This window comes from Athene noctua, chromosome 18, assembly GCF_965140245.1.
Source record: "Athene noctua chromosome 18, bAthNoc1.hap1.1, whole genome shotgun sequence".
Classification (NCBI taxonomy): domain Eukaryota; kingdom Metazoa; phylum Chordata; class Aves; order Strigiformes; family Strigidae; genus Athene; species Athene noctua.
Window position 1 is genome coordinate 7837145 of NC_134054.1, and position 19571 is coordinate 7856715.

At 50.0% G+C, this 19571-nt stretch overlaps 1 protein-coding gene across 1 annotated transcript in view; it reads left to right on the plus strand.

Moving 5' to 3' along the window:
* The window catches only part of CACNA1G (calcium voltage-gated channel subunit alpha1 G), a 149575-nt gene that overhangs the window by 61666 nt on the left and 68338 nt on the right, over window positions 1-19571 (plus strand). The window contains exons 8-11 of the mRNA XM_074922074.1: window positions 1273-2083; window positions 3619-3983; window positions 18337-18488; window positions 19023-19208. Of these exons, the coding sequence (XP_074778175.1) occupies window positions 1273-2083; window positions 3619-3983; window positions 18337-18488; window positions 19023-19208 (1514 nt within the window). The remainder of the gene's footprint in view (window positions 1-1272; window positions 2084-3618; window positions 3984-18336; window positions 18489-19022; window positions 19209-19571) is intronic.

Below are 19571 nucleotides of genomic sequence, written 5' to 3' on the forward strand. Positions count from 1 at the left end.
CCCAGAAATTCCCCCATACTGAATAACCCAGCTGGCTGGATCCTTGGTGCAGAGGGAACATTTCAGGAAAACAGTCCCAAACTCCAGAGAGCACATTAAGAAAGGAGGGAAGAGATAACTGCCCACAGCCCAACCATGCTTCACAGCATCACCCAAGACCACAAAGGACCCAACGAAGAGTTTCTGTGGGGTGGGCTCCCATGATGGGCTTCATCTGTGTAAGCAGGATTGTCTACCATGACTGGCTGAGCTCGTTGTCTAGACTCCCTTTATCGTCAAGGGAGAAAAATAGGTGCTTTAAGGGGGTGATTCATCTCCTCTAAAGGTAGACATCCCAAATAAATTAGATGCATTGCAGACTTGATGTGCCTATTTCTCTCTTGACTCTAAAGGATCATTAGGTGCCTCACTTAGATGTAGCTAAGTGAGATGAGTTCCTTTCTTGCTGTCTAATTGGACTAAGTCCAGCAAAATAGCTGCACGTTGTCCATTAGGCCATTGTGGGGATTTCTGCTCCTCATCAAACCAGGACTCAAAACCTGATGAGAAGGTAGGAGGTCGTTTAGTCCATGATGCTTTTTCTAGTTCATCTATTAGCTTCCCCAAAAAAGAAACAATCCCTTGCTCTCAGCATCCCCGAAATGACGGAGAGGAAGGGCAAGCAGTACTTTTCCAGATGCTGTGTGAGTAATGTTAGCATTGTGTGATAGCCCTTTAGCACGTCAGTAATTCTTCGTGATCCATGCTGGGCTCTGCAGAAGGCAGAACCTCATGAAACCCTGGTTGGAAATAAAATCTCCAAGCTGTGGGTACAGACTGCTGATGCCCTTGTGTAACAGTCACCCGCAAATCCCGTTAGCAGGGGAAAGAGATCTGCTCACAAGCTGCCCACACACTGCCAGAAAAAACGCTCCTATCAGGAAGGCTCAGTGCATTCATCGTAATGCCACTAATTGTGATAATTACAACCGCTGTCTGCGGAGAGAGAAAAACACCATCTTAAAAGAGCAAAAGCTTTTTGTCAAAATAATCTTCTCTCGTCTTTGATCTCTGACGTTCTCCATGGAGTGCTGGCGTGGGAGTCCCCAGGGCGGGGGCTCGGGGGGTGAGTCAGCCCCTCCGTGGTCCCAGACAGGGGTCCCCGCTGGGTGACGCAGGGGCTGGGGCTGGCTGGGGTTTGCCCCCCACTCCTTGCGTTGAGGCGTGGGGCGAGGCAGGGCTGTGGGGTGGGCATGGCCACTCTGAGATGACTGATGGCTCCTGTCCCCTTAGGTGGGCTCCTTCTTCATGATCAACCTCTGCCTGGTGGTGATAGCAACGCAGTTCTCGGAGACGAAGCAGCGTGAGAGCCAGCTGATGAAGGAGCAGCGGGTACGCTACCTGTCCAACGCCAGCACCCTCGCCAGCTTTTCAGAGCCAGGCAGCTGCTACGACGAACTCCTCAAGTACCTGGTTTACATTGCCCGTAAAGGCAGCAAGCAGCTTGTGGAGGTCTACCGGGTGGCAGGCGTGAGGATGGGCTTCCTCACCAGCCCCACGAGCAAGACGGGGGCCGACCGGCACGCCAGGAAGCGCCGGGGCAGGAAGAGGTCCTCTGTGCACCACCTCATCCACCACCACCACCACCACCACCACCATTACCACCTGGGCAATGGGAACCTGCGGGCACCCCGCGCCAGCCCGGAGATCAGCGATGTGGAGACCAGCTCACTCCACAACGGGACCAACCGGCTGATGCTCCCCCCCTCGGCACCAAACCCCCACGGGACCCCCAGCACCGCTCCCAGCAACACTGAGTCTGTCCACAGCATCTACCATGCTGACTGCCACTTCGAGCCGGTGCGCTGCCGGTCATCCCTCCCACAGCCGGGCCTTGGCTTGCCAAGCCCAGAGGGGATCCCCAAGAACATTGTGGGCAGCAAGGTGTACCCCACGGTGCACCCCAGTACCTCCCACGAGATGCTGAAAGAGAAGACCCTGGGCGAGGCGGCAGTCGGTGCCGGGAGCAGCACCTTGAGCAGCCTCAACATCCCGCCCGGGCCGTACAGCACCATGCACAAGCTGCTGGAGACGCAGAGCACAGGTGAGCCTGGGGCTGGATGTCAGTCTGGGGTTGCCTTGCAGAAATACAAGCTACAATCTTATTTCTCTCTCTTTCTGAATCTTTGCAGGGTTCTTTTCCGTCCACGTTACAGAGAAAGGCGATGGCTTTGCAGGTGAGGCCAACATGAGTCTTCTGACCTATCTAGGGCATCTTATAGCCAAAACTAGGAGAGAGGTTTTAACCTTCCAGAATTCATACTTGCAAGAATCCAAGCGAAATGAATGTTTTCAGTGAACCCATTTTCTTTCCCATCTCCATGTCTCCCCCCGCAAACCAATTTATTCTGCAATTACAGGGAACGCTCCCCAAATCCCTCACTCCCCAAATCAGCTAGAACTGGGCTCAGTGACACTAAGCAGAGCTGGAGCCCAGCCTGGCCACTTCCAAATGGCTTTGTCTCTTCCTTGCCAAAATGCAGGGGTTGGAGGTGGCTGTGCTGCCCACCACTTGCTGCAGAACTTGGGGATGGACCCCTTCCAGATCTGAGTCCCAGCACATCCCTGAGCACTGTCCACAGGATACGAGGCTCAGGGAGATCGAGTGTCAGCTTTGCACGAGTGGTCAATGGCAATTGCAGATGCCGAGTATTAAAAATCTGTGATTTGCTTAGGAAGCCCATAACAGAGCCAGACACCAAATGCAGCTTTCCTGGATCATGTGTTTCATACCTTCACCGCAAGATGCTCTTTCCCCTCCACATCCTGAGGTCTGGGAGCTCAGGCCAGTCTAGTCCAAACCCTCTCAGCCTCCAAGGAGTGTTTCTGGTCAAGCTTTCCCAGGCAATCAATGTCTTTTCCACCCCACCACAGTGGCATTGACCTTCCCAGCCAGGAGCTGTGCAGGGAAAAAAACAAGCCCTGCCCCCAGCCAAGAGCTGCCCAGAGACTAAATACACAGAGCTGGTCTCTGAGTTGGTTTAGCACTGGGTTTTTGTTTGCGCTGCTGCATGCTGCTGTGCATGAGTCAGGAGCATGCTTTGCAGATAGCCTCTCCCCTTGCAGCCAGCTGGTGGGATTTTTGGGGAATATCCCATTGGTATTGTCACCTGGGAGCCACCTGGCAGCTGGGAGCTGCCATTGAGGGCAGCACGTGGAGGGGGAAGCTGGTGATTCTGGAGCATCAGCAAACAGCAGGAGCAAGAAAGGAGGCTGCTGGCAGCAGTGTTCCACATAATTACAGTCTGGAGCGTGCCAGGGCCAGGGGAGCTGATCACTTTCTGCTAGCTGTAATGGCCAGAGCTGTAATGAGGTGGGGTAGGGGTCCTGGGCTGGCAGCAGTGTCTGCCTGAGGGCAACAAAGAGGGCTTTGTAATTGGGGAGAAGGTTGTTGGGAGAGCCCAGGTTTTGTCTAGGGCTCTTTAACCCAGCAGGAGCCCTTTTTCCCCTTAGGAAATGCCTGTCCTGTCAAGGGCAACAGCTTGGTGCTAACGGGCACTGGGGGTTGCTCCCATGGCTGTCCGCAGCCCCCTGTCCCAGCTGACGTGCTGCCCTGCCCCTGCCCCACTGGCATTTCAGGTCCCTGCCAAAGCTCCTGCAAGATCTCCAGCCCCTGCACCAAGCTTGATAGTGGCTCCTGCAACCCCGAGAGCTGCCCTTACTGCCTCAAGGCGCTGGCGAGCGAGGCCGAGCTGACGGACAACGAGACAGCTGACTCGGACAGTGAAGGCGTCTACGAGTTCACGCAGGACGCCCACTACAGCGACCAGCGGGACCCGCAGCGGGCCAGAGCCCGGACCAGGAGAGCGAGCCGGGTGCTGGCCTTCTGGCATGTGGTGTGTGAGACCTTCCGGAAGATCGTGGACAGCAAATATTTCGGCCGTGGGATCATGGTGGCCATTCTCATCAACACTCTCAGCATGGGGATCGAGTACCACGAGCAGGTGAGCGCTGTCCTGGCAGCTCCAGGTGCAGTGGGGATGTGGGAGGCGTTACGGGTCTGACTCCAGCCGCCGGTGGGATGGTTTGGGGTGAGAGGTGTTGGGATGCTGTAGGAAGGGTCCTGGGATAGAGCAGGGCTGATTTTTCTCCTCTGAGCCTGCTTCCAGCTTGCAGGCAGCAATCACCCTGTCTGATACTGGGCTGCAGGACCTCCCTCATCTCACCCCTGGCAGGGATGCACCATGCCAAGACCACTGTCACGTGGGCAGCACCACGCGTGGCGGGTTTCTGTGGCATGGGGGCCAAGCAGAGCAGCCGTTTGCCACTGGGTTTGTGCCAGCCTGGCAGTGCTAGCAGGGCTGCTGGCGGCTGCGGGATCCGGGGCTGGTGCAGCTGCAGGCAGGGAAGTCTATTGAATTTGCAGTCCCTGGAGCAGAGGTAACAAATGCCTTCACTTCCCCGGTGAGCGCTCCAGCAACAGCATGCTGAGTCCAAAATAGACTCATCGCTGGCTATTCCTCCACTCGATTATCTGAGTCCTTGCAGGCGAGAGGCTGCCTCTGCTCCAGCCTCTCACACACTTGTCACCTAGCAGAGCTTTTCCCTATATATAGTCATTAAGAAAAGGACTCGCCACGTTGCTCTTGAAATGTCTCCATGAGGATGACAAGAGCTCTGCTTTTAAAGAGGCTTTTGCACAGGCTGATCTCACGTAGGTTTTGTGGCTGCTGCTGGCAGCACACCTGCTGTGGTGCCCTCGGTCCTGCCGTGGGCATGGGATGGCTTGGTGTGCACTTCATCTGGGTATGGGAGGAAGTTTATTAGCAGAGATGCTGCAAAACCTCTTTATATACCCCTCCAAGGCTTGAGGGCTCCCAGTGGCCAGCCCAGCACAGTGCTTCTCGTGGGATGCCAGACCTCTCCCCTCCCAGACAGACACGGCCACCCCTGTCCCAGTGCCAGCCTTTGCTGGGAACTCCCCTGCATCTTGAGCCATGGGTGTTTACTTTTCTCCCTTCCTGGCACATTTTGTGTTTGCAGAGTCGCTCACGGTTGTACGCAGAGACGTTTCACCCACAGCTCCCAGTGGCAGTGGTGGTGGCTGCAGATCGGCTCCAAATTCCCGTGTCCTCCCATGGCATTAATGCCTCAATGACCAAATGCCAGGGGGACGTGGCTGTGCTAAATGTGTCCCTTCCAGCCAGCACCTTCTCCCTGACGGCCTAATACAGTCTGGCTGGCTAACCATTGTTTTCAGTACACATTAAACAGCGATGTGCTCTGAAGTCCTGCAGGTTTCACCTTGGTGTGCTGCCCTTGGTGGGAGTTTTGTGGGGAAGCTTGAGTGATTCCACCTTTATTTAATGATATCAGGAAGATCATCTCCTAAGAACCTGGGGTGGAGGTTGCTCTCAGAAACCAATAAGCAGTTATATTCTTCCTTTGGCTGAAAGGTGAAAGCAGGTCCACCACGTCTTTGCTGTGACTCTCTATGGGGCAGATTGTCAAAGCTTGTTGCCCTTTACCAGGAGCATCTTTGGGAGATGCTGGTGTAGACTCCCGCTGTGTGTGTACCAGGGGGACCATCCCACTGGGGATGGGTGGCTGAGCAAGCTCCCGTCATCATTCTAAAGGCAACACAGCTCCTTAATTCTTTAGCTCGGGGAAAACAGGACAGCAGGGTTCTGGCCTCTGCCCTGGCCAGTGGTGAGTCCCAGCAGGCAGCTGGATGGGAAGAGGCAGATTTTTGTGGTGTTTTTTGGGTAACAAGGTGAAGGGAGCTGATAAGCGTGGGGGGACTCCAGACGCTGTGGGTGGTTGCTTTCTTTGACGGTATTTTGAAGCTACTACTGTTCCAGATTCCTTTCTCCCAGGCATTTGGAGTGAATAGCAGAGATTGTTTTTATTAGTTCATCTGCTCAAAGTGGCAGCAGAGAGCAGAGAGGTGTTTTTCTGTAAGCTCTGGAGGCTTATAGTCTGCAGTTTCATAATCTGACAGTTATGAGAGCAGGAATTAGAGGGGAGAAATGCTGGACCAGGCCTTTCCGCAGAGATTATAAACACTGAAACATGTGATTTTTTTGTTTTAGAAGAGCCTTTCCTAAAAGTGCAAGTGATCAACCGCACCAAATTTATCTCCGTCGGCTGATGTTTGCAAAGACGTGAGGGGGCTTGAAGAGTACTTGACTACATGACTTTCTATATTAAGCTCTCTGCTTATTTAATGAATATTTACCTCTTGGGCTTTTCACATGAGGCCACCCTAGGCACACCGGGCTATATTAGGATAAGTACTTTCAGGACATGTTTTATGGTGCCATGTCAGAAGCCTTGTATTGTTTACCATCACCTTGCTAGAGGGGAGCACTAGCAGCTACTTTGTGAGAGGCTGGTGGTTTCTCAAGGAGGAAGAAGGCTTCTGCCCTTCCATATCTGTCCCCAGCAATGTTGGGTGGAATTCAGCAGCTCTGAGACCACCAGAGCATCCTGGACTTCAAGGCAGGAGCTAATGAGCTGAGGTCTTCATCATAGCCAGGGGAGAAAAGTATGGAGGCGTTGTGTCTCACCTTGGGACAGGCATCCTGGAGGGACCTGCTTTTCTCCATGGAAGACGCCTAGAATACTGAAACAGTCTTTCAGTCACTTGCTTGACAGACTCATCAACCAGAGAAGGCCAGGTTGGGATATTTAGGGTGAAAGTGGTTCTTTGAAGGCACATCAAAGTGAGTAGAAGTTGGGAGTGTGTTGAGGACACTGGCCCCCACCTCTTGCATTCACCTATCAGCCAACTAGCCAGACTGAGCACCCATGGCCAGGGGTGCTGGGTGCACATAGCAAAGGTAGTTTGTGTCCCCAGGAGTTCATCTCCTACCTTAGAACTTTCTATCCTGAAGCTCCTCTCCATAGACCACCTTCCACAGTAAAGTCATTGTCAACTAATATTTTGCCATCGTTTGGCTGGGGGTTCAGGAGCTGGCTTTCCTCTAAGCTCCTTCTGACATGAGCTTGCTGACTTTCTCACTCAACATCAAGTGGCTTCCACATGGTTCCTGCGTGAGCCGTAGGTACAGGCTTAGCTCTGCGTTTTCTGCCAATCCTCCCCATCCGTCCAGCTCTGACTCTTGCCTTTCTCACGACTGCTGGGTTTAGTGGGAGGAAAGCAGAGTGGTTTGAGGTGCACATAGCACTCACCATGTTGCGGCTGCTGGGCAGCAGTGTGAAATTTTCCATCAGGGAAATGACAACCAGATTGCCACGGATTATTAATGTGGCTGCTAAGTAGCTTGTTTTTCTACAGAGATGAAGCAAAATGCAGGTAGAAACTATTAGCTTTGGGTAGAGGAATATAAAGGTGATTTAAAGGTAGACTCCAGGGGATTTTAAATACACTGTTGAACCAATTGACTGATCCGCCTTAGGGAAGCTGAGAGTCTGCAGCACTGCGGGTTCAAACAGCTAGGGCTTTGCAACAGCTTGTTCTGCCATAGAGCAGGAGTAAAATGTGCTGCTAAACCAGAGGGTTTCTGTGCTGCTTTCCCCCCAGCCCTGGCTCTAAGCCAGACTGTGTTCCATAATGTACTGCTTTTTTTTTTCTCCAAGTCCTTCCTTGGAGTGAAATGCAAAGGCTTTAGTACAAGGCGTGATGTTGGACTCCTCAGCAGGGGAAAGAATTCGGCAAGGGCTTCCTTGAGGAAGGGCTTTGGGGTTTTGTTTTTGTTTTTAAAATCTGGTTTGCATTGAGCTGCCTGGCTGTTCCGATTTTCCTTGACTGAACTCGCATTGTATGAACTATACCCTACATATTCATTTGTTTAAATAGCACTTGAATTTCAGCCGCCATCTCTGCGGTGTTTTGCCATTGTTAACATAACAAGAGACTGGAGAGTCCTGCTCTGGCCTCCCCAAAGCTGAATTCAGTTCAAATCCATGGCTGGAGCTTGTGGGGACTTGGATCTAGAGCGATCCAAAACCCTGGTGTCTCTGAAGGAAGGAAGAGGAAATTGGTTCAGACCTGTAGAGAACCTTTTGTTCATTCTTAAAAACAAATAGGAGAGAGAGCAGATGTCTCTTTGGAACAGCATCCAGGGAGAAAAGCTCATCAACCATGGGAGACAATTCTCCAGTGAAGTGGGAAGAGGTGATGCCTAACACCCCGTAGCAGGAGGGTAACTGGTGGAGTACCCCTGGCTACAGCAGGGTGTTGTAGGAATCCACAAGCTGCAGTGCCCCAAACCAAGGTGTACAAACTCCATCTGCAGAAGACAGGAGCAGCCTCAGCCCGTGGCAGTATCTCAAGCTGAATTCCTAGTGCATGCTGCTGCAGGGGCCTGGAGCGTACACAGTACAGATGATGTAGGGTTGTCACCAGTAACGTTACGATCTAATAGCTGCTGCGGCATGGAAATATCAACCATCTGTGCCAAAGCATCAAAGGAAAGCTTGCTGGCAAAATGCATTAAAGTGTCTATTTATGTAAACAGTGGAGGCTGGAAAACATGGGAGTCTTCCTAATCAGCATCAGAGGACGTGAAATTTTCAGGTATCCAGGATGATCGAGAGGGGAGGTGAAGGGTCAGTAACTGCAGCAGCATTAGAAAACCTCCTGGCATGGAGGAACCATTAGGCTCCAGGTTCAAGCATTTATAATAGTCACCCAAATGGTATTTACGTACTTTTGCTTCTGCCTGAATTCAGTGGGCAGGGAAGAAGGTAAATGAAAATTATTAGCTGTCATGACACCCACTGATTGATTTCTCCGTGTGGGAGGAACATTTCATTGCTCCATGGAGAAGTGGTGTAACAGAGCTGGACAGTGAGGATTTGGCAGGCTGGTGCCCCAGGTCATGGGGTGCTTGAGTCTCTGCTAGTGTCCAAAGTCCTGGGCAAGCTGGGAGGCAGCAGGTCTGGATCCATTTGTGAGCACTGCCTCGAGAAATAAGGGTGATTTGGGGATCAGAAGCACTTTACTCTCAGGACTCCGTGGTCAAGAGCATCCTAATCTGCAGCAGCTTCCAGCCAAGTTGAATGTTTTGTTGCTGGCTGCAGGAGTGGTGGAGGGCAGCTGCAGATTTGTCGGGCATATGGAGGCTGCTCCTTTGACATCCCTATGTGCCAAAATGAGATCTTGCCAAGTGCTTGTTTGCCTCCCGAGGAGGCTGTGGAGGATCCGGGGGTGAGCTGCAGCTCTCAGGGTGCTGCCTGCCTGGCCCTGCTCTGGCTGCATAGGGCGGTTGTGGGCAGCACTCTGTCCCCTCCGACCTTCGCAGCTCCACATCAGGTCAATCCAGGACATCTAAATTTTGGCTTCTTTCATGTGTGTGTGGATCTGTGTCAGGCCTCCAGGTGAGGAAGGAAGGGAATCCTTTTTTGTAAAATATTTTTATATCTCTTGCACCTCTCCTGATTTTTTTCATGCGAGTGCAGGGACTCAAAGACCCATCCCACATCCAGGTAGCTCCAGGGGTTCTTTGCATCGCACACCAATGCAAACCAGTGCTGTAGCCCCTTAACCCTGCACCTCGTCTGCTTTACTCCAAGCATGGCCCTTAATAGTACAGCCCGACTTATCTCTGTGGTGAAATTTCTAATTTGATACTTCCTGTTATGAATCCGATTCATTAGGCTTTGCTTCAGGAGGGCACGTATGCATGTGTGTGCATCCCCTAAATCAATGAGACAGCCTTTCCCCAGGCAGCGTTCATCTGCCCCAGGCTCTTCCTGGGAGCTCGCAAAGTCCTGCATTCATGCACTGTCTTCTCCTCCTAGAGATATCTCCACTTCCACTTTGGTGCATATCCCATGTCTCTATTTAACTCCATTACACATCTCTCTAGCCCTGTGCCAGCTACTCTTAGCCAAGTGATCAAAGCTTTGGCAGCACAGTGAGGCTTTCCCTCCCTCGGTGTCTGCTGGCTTTGCCCAACGCAGGGCCTGTAGCTAGTGTCAACTTAATTTCTCAGCGCTACAGCTCCATAGGGCACTCCCACAGTAGGAAAATGAGGTGCCCTATAGATTTGCACGTGCTGTATTCAATTAGCTCCTGCTTAAGTAGAAATTACTCTTATTAATGATTTGATGTTGGAGACTGGAGGAATCAAGTCAATGCTAATGGAAGTCATCAGAGCTGTTAATCACTAGGATCACTCACTTCAAAAACAGCTCTCTGTTTGTTATTGGGGGTAATTCTTTTTATGGACCTCGTGAGTTCTTCCGCTCCTTAATGATTTAAAGGGTTTACGAGGTCTTGTAGCAACTCACGTGTTTTAATTGACTCACTCACGAAGCTCTTTCAGAGTGCTGTGCAAAATAGAGGGGTGCCATGGCCTTCGTAGTCATTAAAAAAGTGGGCTGTGCCTATGAACCAGACTTTATCCTGGTTCTGGAGACTGAATGATTTGAAAATTAAATTAGATTTCATGCAACTGGAAAGTGTATGGGTTTTCTATCAGATAATTCACTTCTCTGCATGCTTTAAGAATGAGCCTATGTGAATTCCTTGACTTCTACTAAAGTTTTCTTCAGCTCCCTGGATGGGGAGCTCTAAGTGTCAATCCTTTCCTGTTAATTTAGTTCAGAGGCTGGAAATACTCGGGCTGCCTCAGATCCTATCATTACAGCTGTTGTTTCAGCTGCCATCTGTATCCTTGTGTTATCTCTGCTCAGACAGCGTTGAGAAGAGACTCTGGCTCAGTGAAATGGGAAAATGATGTGTGTTTTCGAAACTTGCTTCATCCCCACGCAGATGAAAAATCACTGCTCTCTGCAGATAGCTGGGCATTTCTCTCTGCTCCTTCTTTGATTATTGTGGCTGTTCCCCTTGGGTGGAAGCCAGCAAACCCAGCTAGAGCTTCTGGAGCATCCTCAGCTTGCACCAGCAGATGCTTTTGTCTGTAAATGCTCCTGGTTGCTGATTGTTGGTGATTCCCCAGGGGTCAATCCACTTTTTTCCCTGATTCTCCTGGTAGAGGTTGGTCCTGATGCTGTTGGTGCCCATGACTCTGCCCTGCTGCCACCCATGTCCTCACAGATCCCCTTCCCACCCCGCTCAGCCCCCAGCAGGAGCAGAGACAGGAGCCGGGTGGTTTTTTTTCCTTGTCTCTGCTGGATTTTAGCTCTTTGTTATAATTGTTTTTTTGCTGATGTTAGGAAACAACCGGCTTTTCCCCCGTGGATGTCTGTCAGCATTAGAGATAGTGTTACCAGCATCAGAAACCCGGGTTCAGCAGAACTGTGCAGGAGCCGTACAGAGACATCCTTTTTCTTTCTCTTCTTTTATTTCCTCCCTCCCCCTAGTACCTTCTCAAATACTAATGGGGAGATAAGTTTCGAACTTGGTTTAGATTAACTAGAAATAGAGGGTTTTAAATCTCAAGTACTTACAAGGTGTGACCAAGTGGAAATGCAGCTTTTGTTCAGCTTAAGCTCCTTCGAAACCTGGGCAGACGGATGAGCCAGTTCATGTTTTTCTTGCATTTTCTGGGATAATATTCATCCAGATATCTCAAGCTGAGAGAGATAAGGAGTTTAGGCAAGAATATCTGCTGTGCCTTCTGAGTGGTGAAGAGAGCTCAACCCCAGGACCTAGGGAAGGAGAGCATGGTTTGCAGGTCCTGTTTATGGTCCTGGGCAGGGACAGTGCATGGCATGTCCCTTCAGGGTTGGTTGATGAGATTCTCCATCATGCTCAGGGCTCATCCCCTCCTTTGCATGCCAGGTGGACAGGAGGCAGAGATGCATGGGGACACAGCCCCATATGGGCAGTTGGGGATGGGAAATTTGGTTGTTGGCCATAGTTGCTCAACAAGGATGTGGTGGAGAGGAAGGTCTTGGACCAGAAGGTGCCATGTCCATAGGACTCAGCTCCTTCCTTCTGCAGGTGTGGGGTGGGAGGGACATTTGGAAAGGGGAAGAATGGGTGGAAGGTGAGGAGATTAGTGGTGGTGGTGGGAGTCCCTCCTGTGCAGACAGCTCCCGTTTCTCTCAAATGAAAGCTGCTTTCCTCCCTTTCTTAACAGCATTTCTTGCCATGGCATGAAATAGTCAGCCTCCGTTCAGCCCGTAACAAAATCCTCCTTTCCCATGTGGTGATGGGATGAAACTGGACTTGTTCACTTGTCTGTCAAAGTAATTTCCTTTTAATAAATGCCTATTAATCCTAAACTTCCCAGAAGTCCTCCTCCAGCCCACCAAGCAGCAAGCACGCTGCCTTTTCCATGTCTCCAACCCCAGGAGGAACAGAGCAAAACCCACTGCAATCCTGCTACTTTCTGAATGGTTTTCTTTAACCAGTTTGGCAAAGGATGCATAGAGAAAGCCTATCAGGCTCTGATTAAGCATGGCTCAGGTTCGTGCTGCTGGACTCAGGACAATACCTAAAGCCCCATGCCTTTTAAGGAGCCCCCAAAACAACAGATGTCATGGCTGAAAATATGTGTGGATTGAGTTTCTATTTATAAAGTAGCAAGAGGCAGTGGAGCTAAGAGGAGTTCATTTACCCAAGGGAACCAAAGTGGGGTTTTGGATGGCTATGGCTCAGCAGCGCACTAAGGCAGGGGGAATAATGTGGGTGTGATGAGGGCAGGGCATGGAGAAGTCTTGTTAGTTGACTGAGGACTCAGAATGGTGGGGAATTGGGCATGGGAGAGGCCAAAAAAAAGGGCGCCTCATTTTGTTAATTAATAGCTGTTTCCGTTCATCAGAATTTCTTGCATTCTGCCCCAGGACTCCTGGTCTGACTCCTGTTTCTAGGCAGACCCAGTGCCTCTCTGCACACATGCAGAGAATGGAGAGGATCTTAATGGAGCGGTGTCAGGTTGAAAATCGTGTCTTTATGTGACCTGTTTGACTTTTTTCTTATGTATATATATTAAAAATGTGCAAGTGATGAGTCAGTAAAATGTTGTTGGTGTTTCCTGTGAAATAGCTGAGGTCGGTATTTTCTTTCTGTGTTATTTTTCCTTAGTTGCCATGGTAATGATTTCAGAAAGGTTTTATTCTGCAGCCATTTGAATGGGTTAGAAGTTTTCATGGTCTTCTGGATCTGCTCACAGAAGCAGAGCCCTTGGGATCAGGAGAGATCTGCCTCCTGGCTGGTCACCCCATCCCTCCCTCTGTGCTGTGGCGAGACAGTGTTTTTTTCTGGTTTATTATATTGTTAGCAAGATAGAGAGGAAAGACCCTGGGGTGCTTCTGCTCTTTTGTGCGGACATCCCAAGGGGCAGGGGGTTGGCCGCAGCCTGTATCTCACTGCCTGGACAAGGGTGAAATGGGGGGGGCAGACCCCTGCCAGACATGCCCCCAGCTCTGGGTGCAGGTCTGATGATGATGAAGAGCCTGTGCCATGCCTGTGCCTTCTGTGGGTCATGGCTGGAGGAAGGCAGGAGTAGAAGCCTTGTAAGCTCTGTGCACTGTCTGCCAGGGTACTTGGTTGTACTCCAACCCACAACAGGGCTTCTCTTTCAAGAACTGGGGAACACAGCCCCCAGTACTTACATTTTTAATGACCCCAGCCCCTGTCCTCACCTTTTTCCCCACTCCCTTACCTGCAGCCATGCTTGCTCAGCAGACACCTTGGAGCCCTGTGCACAGGAAGGAGCAGCATGTGCCACCGTCTCATGCCCATATGGAGCACGTCCCTTCTACCACCAGAAACCTCACTCCTGAACTTCTATTCAGTTTAAAAAACAAAACCCAAACAACAACAGCCATGGAAGAAATGCGTTACAGCCTATCACTGAATGCTGAAAAAGTGCAAGGCTCCTTTTGATCCAGCTCCGAGATACCCCTTGAGGCAACATTTAGTACCTGGGGACATCTTCCCTTGCCTCCTCCTGTCCCCCATGACAGTGCCCTGCTTGGTGCCAGGCAGCCCTGCCTGAAAACCTCCAGGCAGGGTGCAGAGATCACCCCCTCCTTGCCACTACAGTTTGCACCCTGCCAGGCAGGGTTACGTCTGGGCAGGCACCCGTGGCTCTCCTCCTCCCTGCCGCCTTCATTTGCCGCGTGGTGTTTATGAGAGATGCTGTGCTGTCTGCTCCTATTTTATGTGCTGCCAGAGCCTGTCAATGTGCTGTTTGGTACATCAACAAATCGACACTACACAAACAGAGAGCTAACAGGGGATGATTTATCCAGGACACCATGTCTGTGTGTCCAGCAAGGCGAAGTGTCCTGAAAACAAAATTCAGTATTTACCGAATACTCATCAGAAGAGATGGAGTTTCGTGCCACAGCTGAATCGTGCTTGTGTCTCACTCTTTCTGGGTGTTGCTCATTTAATCATAGGATGCTTTCCTTTTAATTAGTCACTGCTGCTACTGATGAGAGAATTAACAGACTCTTCTTTTAATGGAGATGCTGAGGCTGTGGCAGATGTGCTGTAATTGGGGTGGTGGGCAGCAGGTTTTATCCTGCAAAGAAACATCAGGACCTGCACCTTAGGCTCTGCCTCCCTGTGAAATGCCCTTTACAGGGTGAGTCCTGGAGGGGTTTGTTTTCCAAATACAACATTTAAGCACAAGAAGGATGCCACCTCTCCTGGTTATGGTGCTGTGGCCCTTGGAGGGGAAAGCTGCTCGATTTTACCAGCTCTTTCCTCCACACCTGGCAAGGACCCGTAGAGCTGGTTGTGTGCCAGAAGTGACTCTCTCAGGTACATTATGTCTAGAGCTGGTCAATGTTGTTTTGATTAGAGAGTTATTGTCAGAAAATGGCTGTTTATCAAACTGGAAGCTGTTCGTGGGAGAGGAGCAGTTTCAGTGAACTGACTTTAAAAAAATATTGAAATACATTGTCTGAGGTATTTGAAATGTCTGTTTGAACAGTTGGGGAACAAAAAGTTCCATGTTCTTCTCCAAGCTGACTTTTATTTATGTTTTTTAATTTCAGTTGATTTACAGTACAGAGCAAATGGATAAGGGAATAGGGACTGAAATGGAGGGGAGAGCTTTCAAAGTTTTAGGCACAAAGTGTTTCAGTTCATCAGTTCTGAAACTCTGCATTCTTGTTTGGGATAGGATGACAATTTCAATTCCTATGGGAGAGAAAAGCTGCTGTCCTGTTGTATTGGAAAGATGTCTCAGACATGTTTGTGATTTCTCTAGAGCAGAAGCATTTTATAAACAGTCTTATTATCTGTACACATCTATGACTGCGTGGAAATCCTGTAGCTGGCATTCTGAGAAGTGTTTGAATCCCCAATGCCTGGCTGTGATCCCCTTGGGCAGGATCACAATTTCAGCCCACCTCTGTTTTTATGAATAATTCCCAGTGGTGCTCGTGGCAGGGGTCCGGGTGGGTGCCCCATGGGCTGGCTGCAGCGATGGATCCCTTGGAAGGGATGCAGAGCTGTTGCAAGGGCTCATGAACTGCCTTGGGGACCCCCCGTGTGGGAGGCAGGGGCTTGGGGAAGAGCAATCCACAGCTGGCTGCAAATATCCCTCTGAGTAATTTGCATGGCCTCATCTCAACTGTTGAGGGATGTGTTGTTTTCCAAAGCAAAATAAAACTCCTCAGTTTCTGCTGGGTCTGGTTGCTGTGTGCTTCTAGCAGCTGCTCGCCTTGTCCTCCCCTGGCAGAGCTCCAGGCTGCCCGGGAGACCCTCCTTTTCTCCCGGCCAGGTGAAAGGGAAGTTTTCCCTTCCTCTTTCAACCCATTTTGGCCATTAATGTTAGATTTTTGGATATTAACTCTCACCTTTGGTTCAGGAGATCCCGCTCTTCATTTTTATTATGAGCACCCAATGTCTCAGATATTAAAAACTGTTTCCTGCAAGAGAAGTGGAAAAGAGTGTGTGGAGGAGTGGGGGGCCAGTTAGCTTTTTCAGGGTGAGGCAGGGGAAGATGGATGGATCCGGTGCTGCTGCAGGTGTTGTGCATCACCATGCTGCACGGGCTGACCCGTGGCCCTCCTGCAGCAGTGCCAGGGCTCTCATAAGCCAGGTGGGCTGGGAGGGATGTATCATGGGCTGGGGGGTCACAGCCCTTCCAGTGGGTGCTGGTGGTCCTGGGAGAGTTGCAGCATAAGCACTGCTCCCTTCGTGGCTCCCCACATCACCCAGCTGTGCCCTGCCAGCACCTCCCATTCGGATTTATACATCCCGGTAACATCTTCCACCGGAAGGTGCTCGCGAAGTGTGGTTTCATTCATCCACGCTATTGACACAACATCCCTGTCAGGACTGGTTGGGTTTTCCATGTCAGCCCCGACAGGGAAGGGGTGCCACGGCTGCGGAAGGTGCTGGGTGCTGCTCACCCGTCGAGGGACTTAACCGGGTTGCGCCTGCGGGGCTGGTTAGATTTGGCAGTGCAGTCACAGAGGGAGAAACAGAAGGTGGAAATCAGCCTTCAGGGACCAGGTTAGTGGCGCTGATGGATGAGAAGGAAAGCTTCCAGGAACATGTTTCCTTCCGAGCAGTATTGCTGTGGTAATGATAACAGCACAGCCTGCCTCGGCGCTGGGGCACTCATGAATGAGTTGGCATTTTTTTTGTGACTAATGTAGACTTTCAGCTATTTGAAATTGTCCTGAGGTGCAGCTTGACATATAAGTTCTCGGCCTATTTATTACTTTGTGTCTGAGTGTTCCCATAGGTATATGATTTTAAACCAGGGCTGTGTTTAATATCGGAAGCTGGAGCATTTGTATTTTAGCTCTAGATCAGCAAGGAGGCAATTTGGGCTATATACTGGGTGTGTTTGGCAAACTCTAGCCCAGGGATCTGTTCCTCAGTGAGGATGTTGGGGGTATAGGAAGTGTTCAACACCCACTTTTTTTTTTTTTTCTTTTTTATTACTTTTCAGTGCTGCTGTTTCCCCCTTTGCTATCCTGTGACCATTGCTGTGTCATCACAAGCTCCCACTGGTATCAGTGCAAGTCCTCAGGGATTACATTACCACGATCAGATCAGTTTGGGTCCCCATCTACCGTCACAGTGGGTTGGAGGAACTTGCCTGGCCAGCTGTGTCTGGAGACTTCAACCCTGAGAAAAAAAGAGTTGAATGCCCACACGAATTTATCTGTGAAGCCTTTGGTTGCTGCAGTTTCCTGGGGCCCTGAAACACAGTTGATCAAGTGTTGACCCATCCCCTCTCCTGGCTCCCATGGTGTCAGGTTGGGGGTAGGGCGCCTCTTGTCAAACTTTACAGCTTGTGCTGCAAGTGGCAGCTCCTGGTCTGTTGTAGGACGTTCTGGGCCAGCCATGAAGGTGTTTCTTCTGCTCATGGTGTAGCTGCCGTGAACCTGCACATCTGGCTGTAACTCACCCTGGTGTTCAGACATCTAAACCTGTGGGTGGTTACACGTGGGGATTTAGAAAAGTATCTGAGTTAAGTGCCAAACTACCCCTAAGAGGAATCCAGCACCCAGTGTGCATAAAGTAGTTAGTGAACTGTGCCAGCCCACTGCCCTGCGGGGCACCTTGGCATGGCCAACGCGACCTCGCGGCTATCTGCCAGCAGGACCTCGGCTCCCAGTTTTAACAAAGCCTTTAAGTAGAAACATGCAGTTTTGGCTGTGTGTTGGGGTTAAATGGGGAGAAGGGATCTGGTACTGCAGATTCTGCTCCTGTCTTTGCCACTAACTGATCCTAAACAGACTACGCCACCAGTTTTTGTCTTCTGCCATATGTTTTCCAATTATGCTCGCCCACCCGTCAGGGAAAGCACAGCGCTGGGTGTCTGCAGGCATTGTTGGGAACCCTCTGTGAAATATGCGAGAAAAACATGAAAGGTATTAATTTAGGTCTAAGATTACTGGAAGCCTGTTTGTTAAGGTTGCTTCATACCTCTATTTTTAGACTGCCAGTCTGGAATGCCAGGATTGGGCCCTTCCTCAGTAGTAGTATCTGGGGCCTCCTGATAATGAGGGATTTTTTTTTTTTTTTTAAGCCATTCCAGTTATATCACCTCAAATCTCTGCTTTTGGAAAATCTTAGCTTGAAGTTTTTTTATGAGACACTAAATAAAAAGACAAGCCCTAAAAGGACGTTTTTATGAGAAAATGGTTTGACTTTCCCTTCTGCATAAGGTGAATTGGCTTGGAAGGTGTGAAAGTGTTAAGACTCGATACACATCACTTCTACACAAACCTCCTGAGGTGGTACTAAAGCTGCGATTAACGTGAAGCCCATGTCTGGATTTACCTGTTCAATTTACAACAGATGTATAAATCTTAAACAGTGATAGTATTTTTCTTCTCTCTCCTGGGCTTTGAGTGAGCTATTGCCATTTTCTCGCTTCACCATGAGCACTGGTATTTCTACACTTGCAGTTTTGGGGCTTGTTGTATTTCCAGGTGTAATTCTGGATATGGAGCTGTGCCGCTTACTGTCTCCCTTTCCTCCCCTTCTTTCCTCAGCCTGAGGAGCTTACCAATGCCCTGGAGATCAGCAACATAGTCTTCACAAGCCTCTTTGCCCTGGAGATGCTGTTGAAAGTCCTTGTTTATGGTCCTTTTGGCTACATTAAGAATCCATACAACATCTTTGATGGGATCATCGTGGTGATTAGGTACAAACCTAGAGACTTCTTTATGTGTGTTTCCCCTCATTTGGCTGTTTAATTAAACAGAAAGTAATGGAGAGTGGGCATAAATACCTTCCTGTGACACTTTATACTTCTCTGCTGTAAATTAATGCACTTGGACACGATTGCTAATATATATCTTGGGGTTATTTTATGGTCATTTTAGAGAGAGGCCCAAGCAGAAAGCTATCAGTCCCAATGTCCTGGGAAAGTCTAGGATCCAAATGGTACAACCAGTGCCCAGTTAAGTAGCTCTCTGTTTTTTTGGCATGTGCAAAGGCTGTAATTGCCCCTGCAGCTGCAGCCACTGATTTGCAGGCGTGTTTTTGACACTCTACTGGGGCTCTGCTCTTTGCAAGCCTGGATGGAGTCCAGCTCACTAGGGGTATTGGCAGTGCATCTCTGCCCACTTTCCAACCCTTTTCTTTCTGAATTTCACCCTTCCTTTGCTTCCTGTCCTCTGTGCTTTTGTGTTAATCTTTGTCTTCTCATACTGCAATGACTTTTTTTCTCCCTCAGCGTGTGGGAGATAGTGGGCCAGCAAGGTGGGGGGCTCTCAGTTCTGCGGACCTTTCGACTCATGCGAGTTCTGAAGCTGGTCCGCTTCATGCCAGCCCTCCAGCGCCAGCTTGTAGTCCTCATGAAGACCATGGACAACGTGGCCACATTCTGCATGTTGCTGATGCTCTTCATCTTCATCTTTAGGTGAGCGCTTCTGATTCCCCATCCTGAGGTTGCTCTGGGGTTTTAGGTGGGATCTCATGGTGATGTGAGGAGATGTAAGGGTCCATACCAGGACATGGCTGAGCTGAATGGTCCCAGGACCAGTATTGTTGGCTGGCACTGGTGGTGGTTTGCTGCTGTGACTAAATTCTCTTAACTCTGACCAAACAAGACATCTGTCCTTTGCAAGGAAAATATTTCAGCTGGATGATTCCTTGACATCACCCCAAGACAGTGGTCCCATTACTTTCTGACTAGCAGAAAGCCTGGCACTAAAAATATTGCCAAGGAGAGGGTGATGTTCCTAAAATAAAGTCAGCCACGGTGGTGCTTATGCTCTTGCGT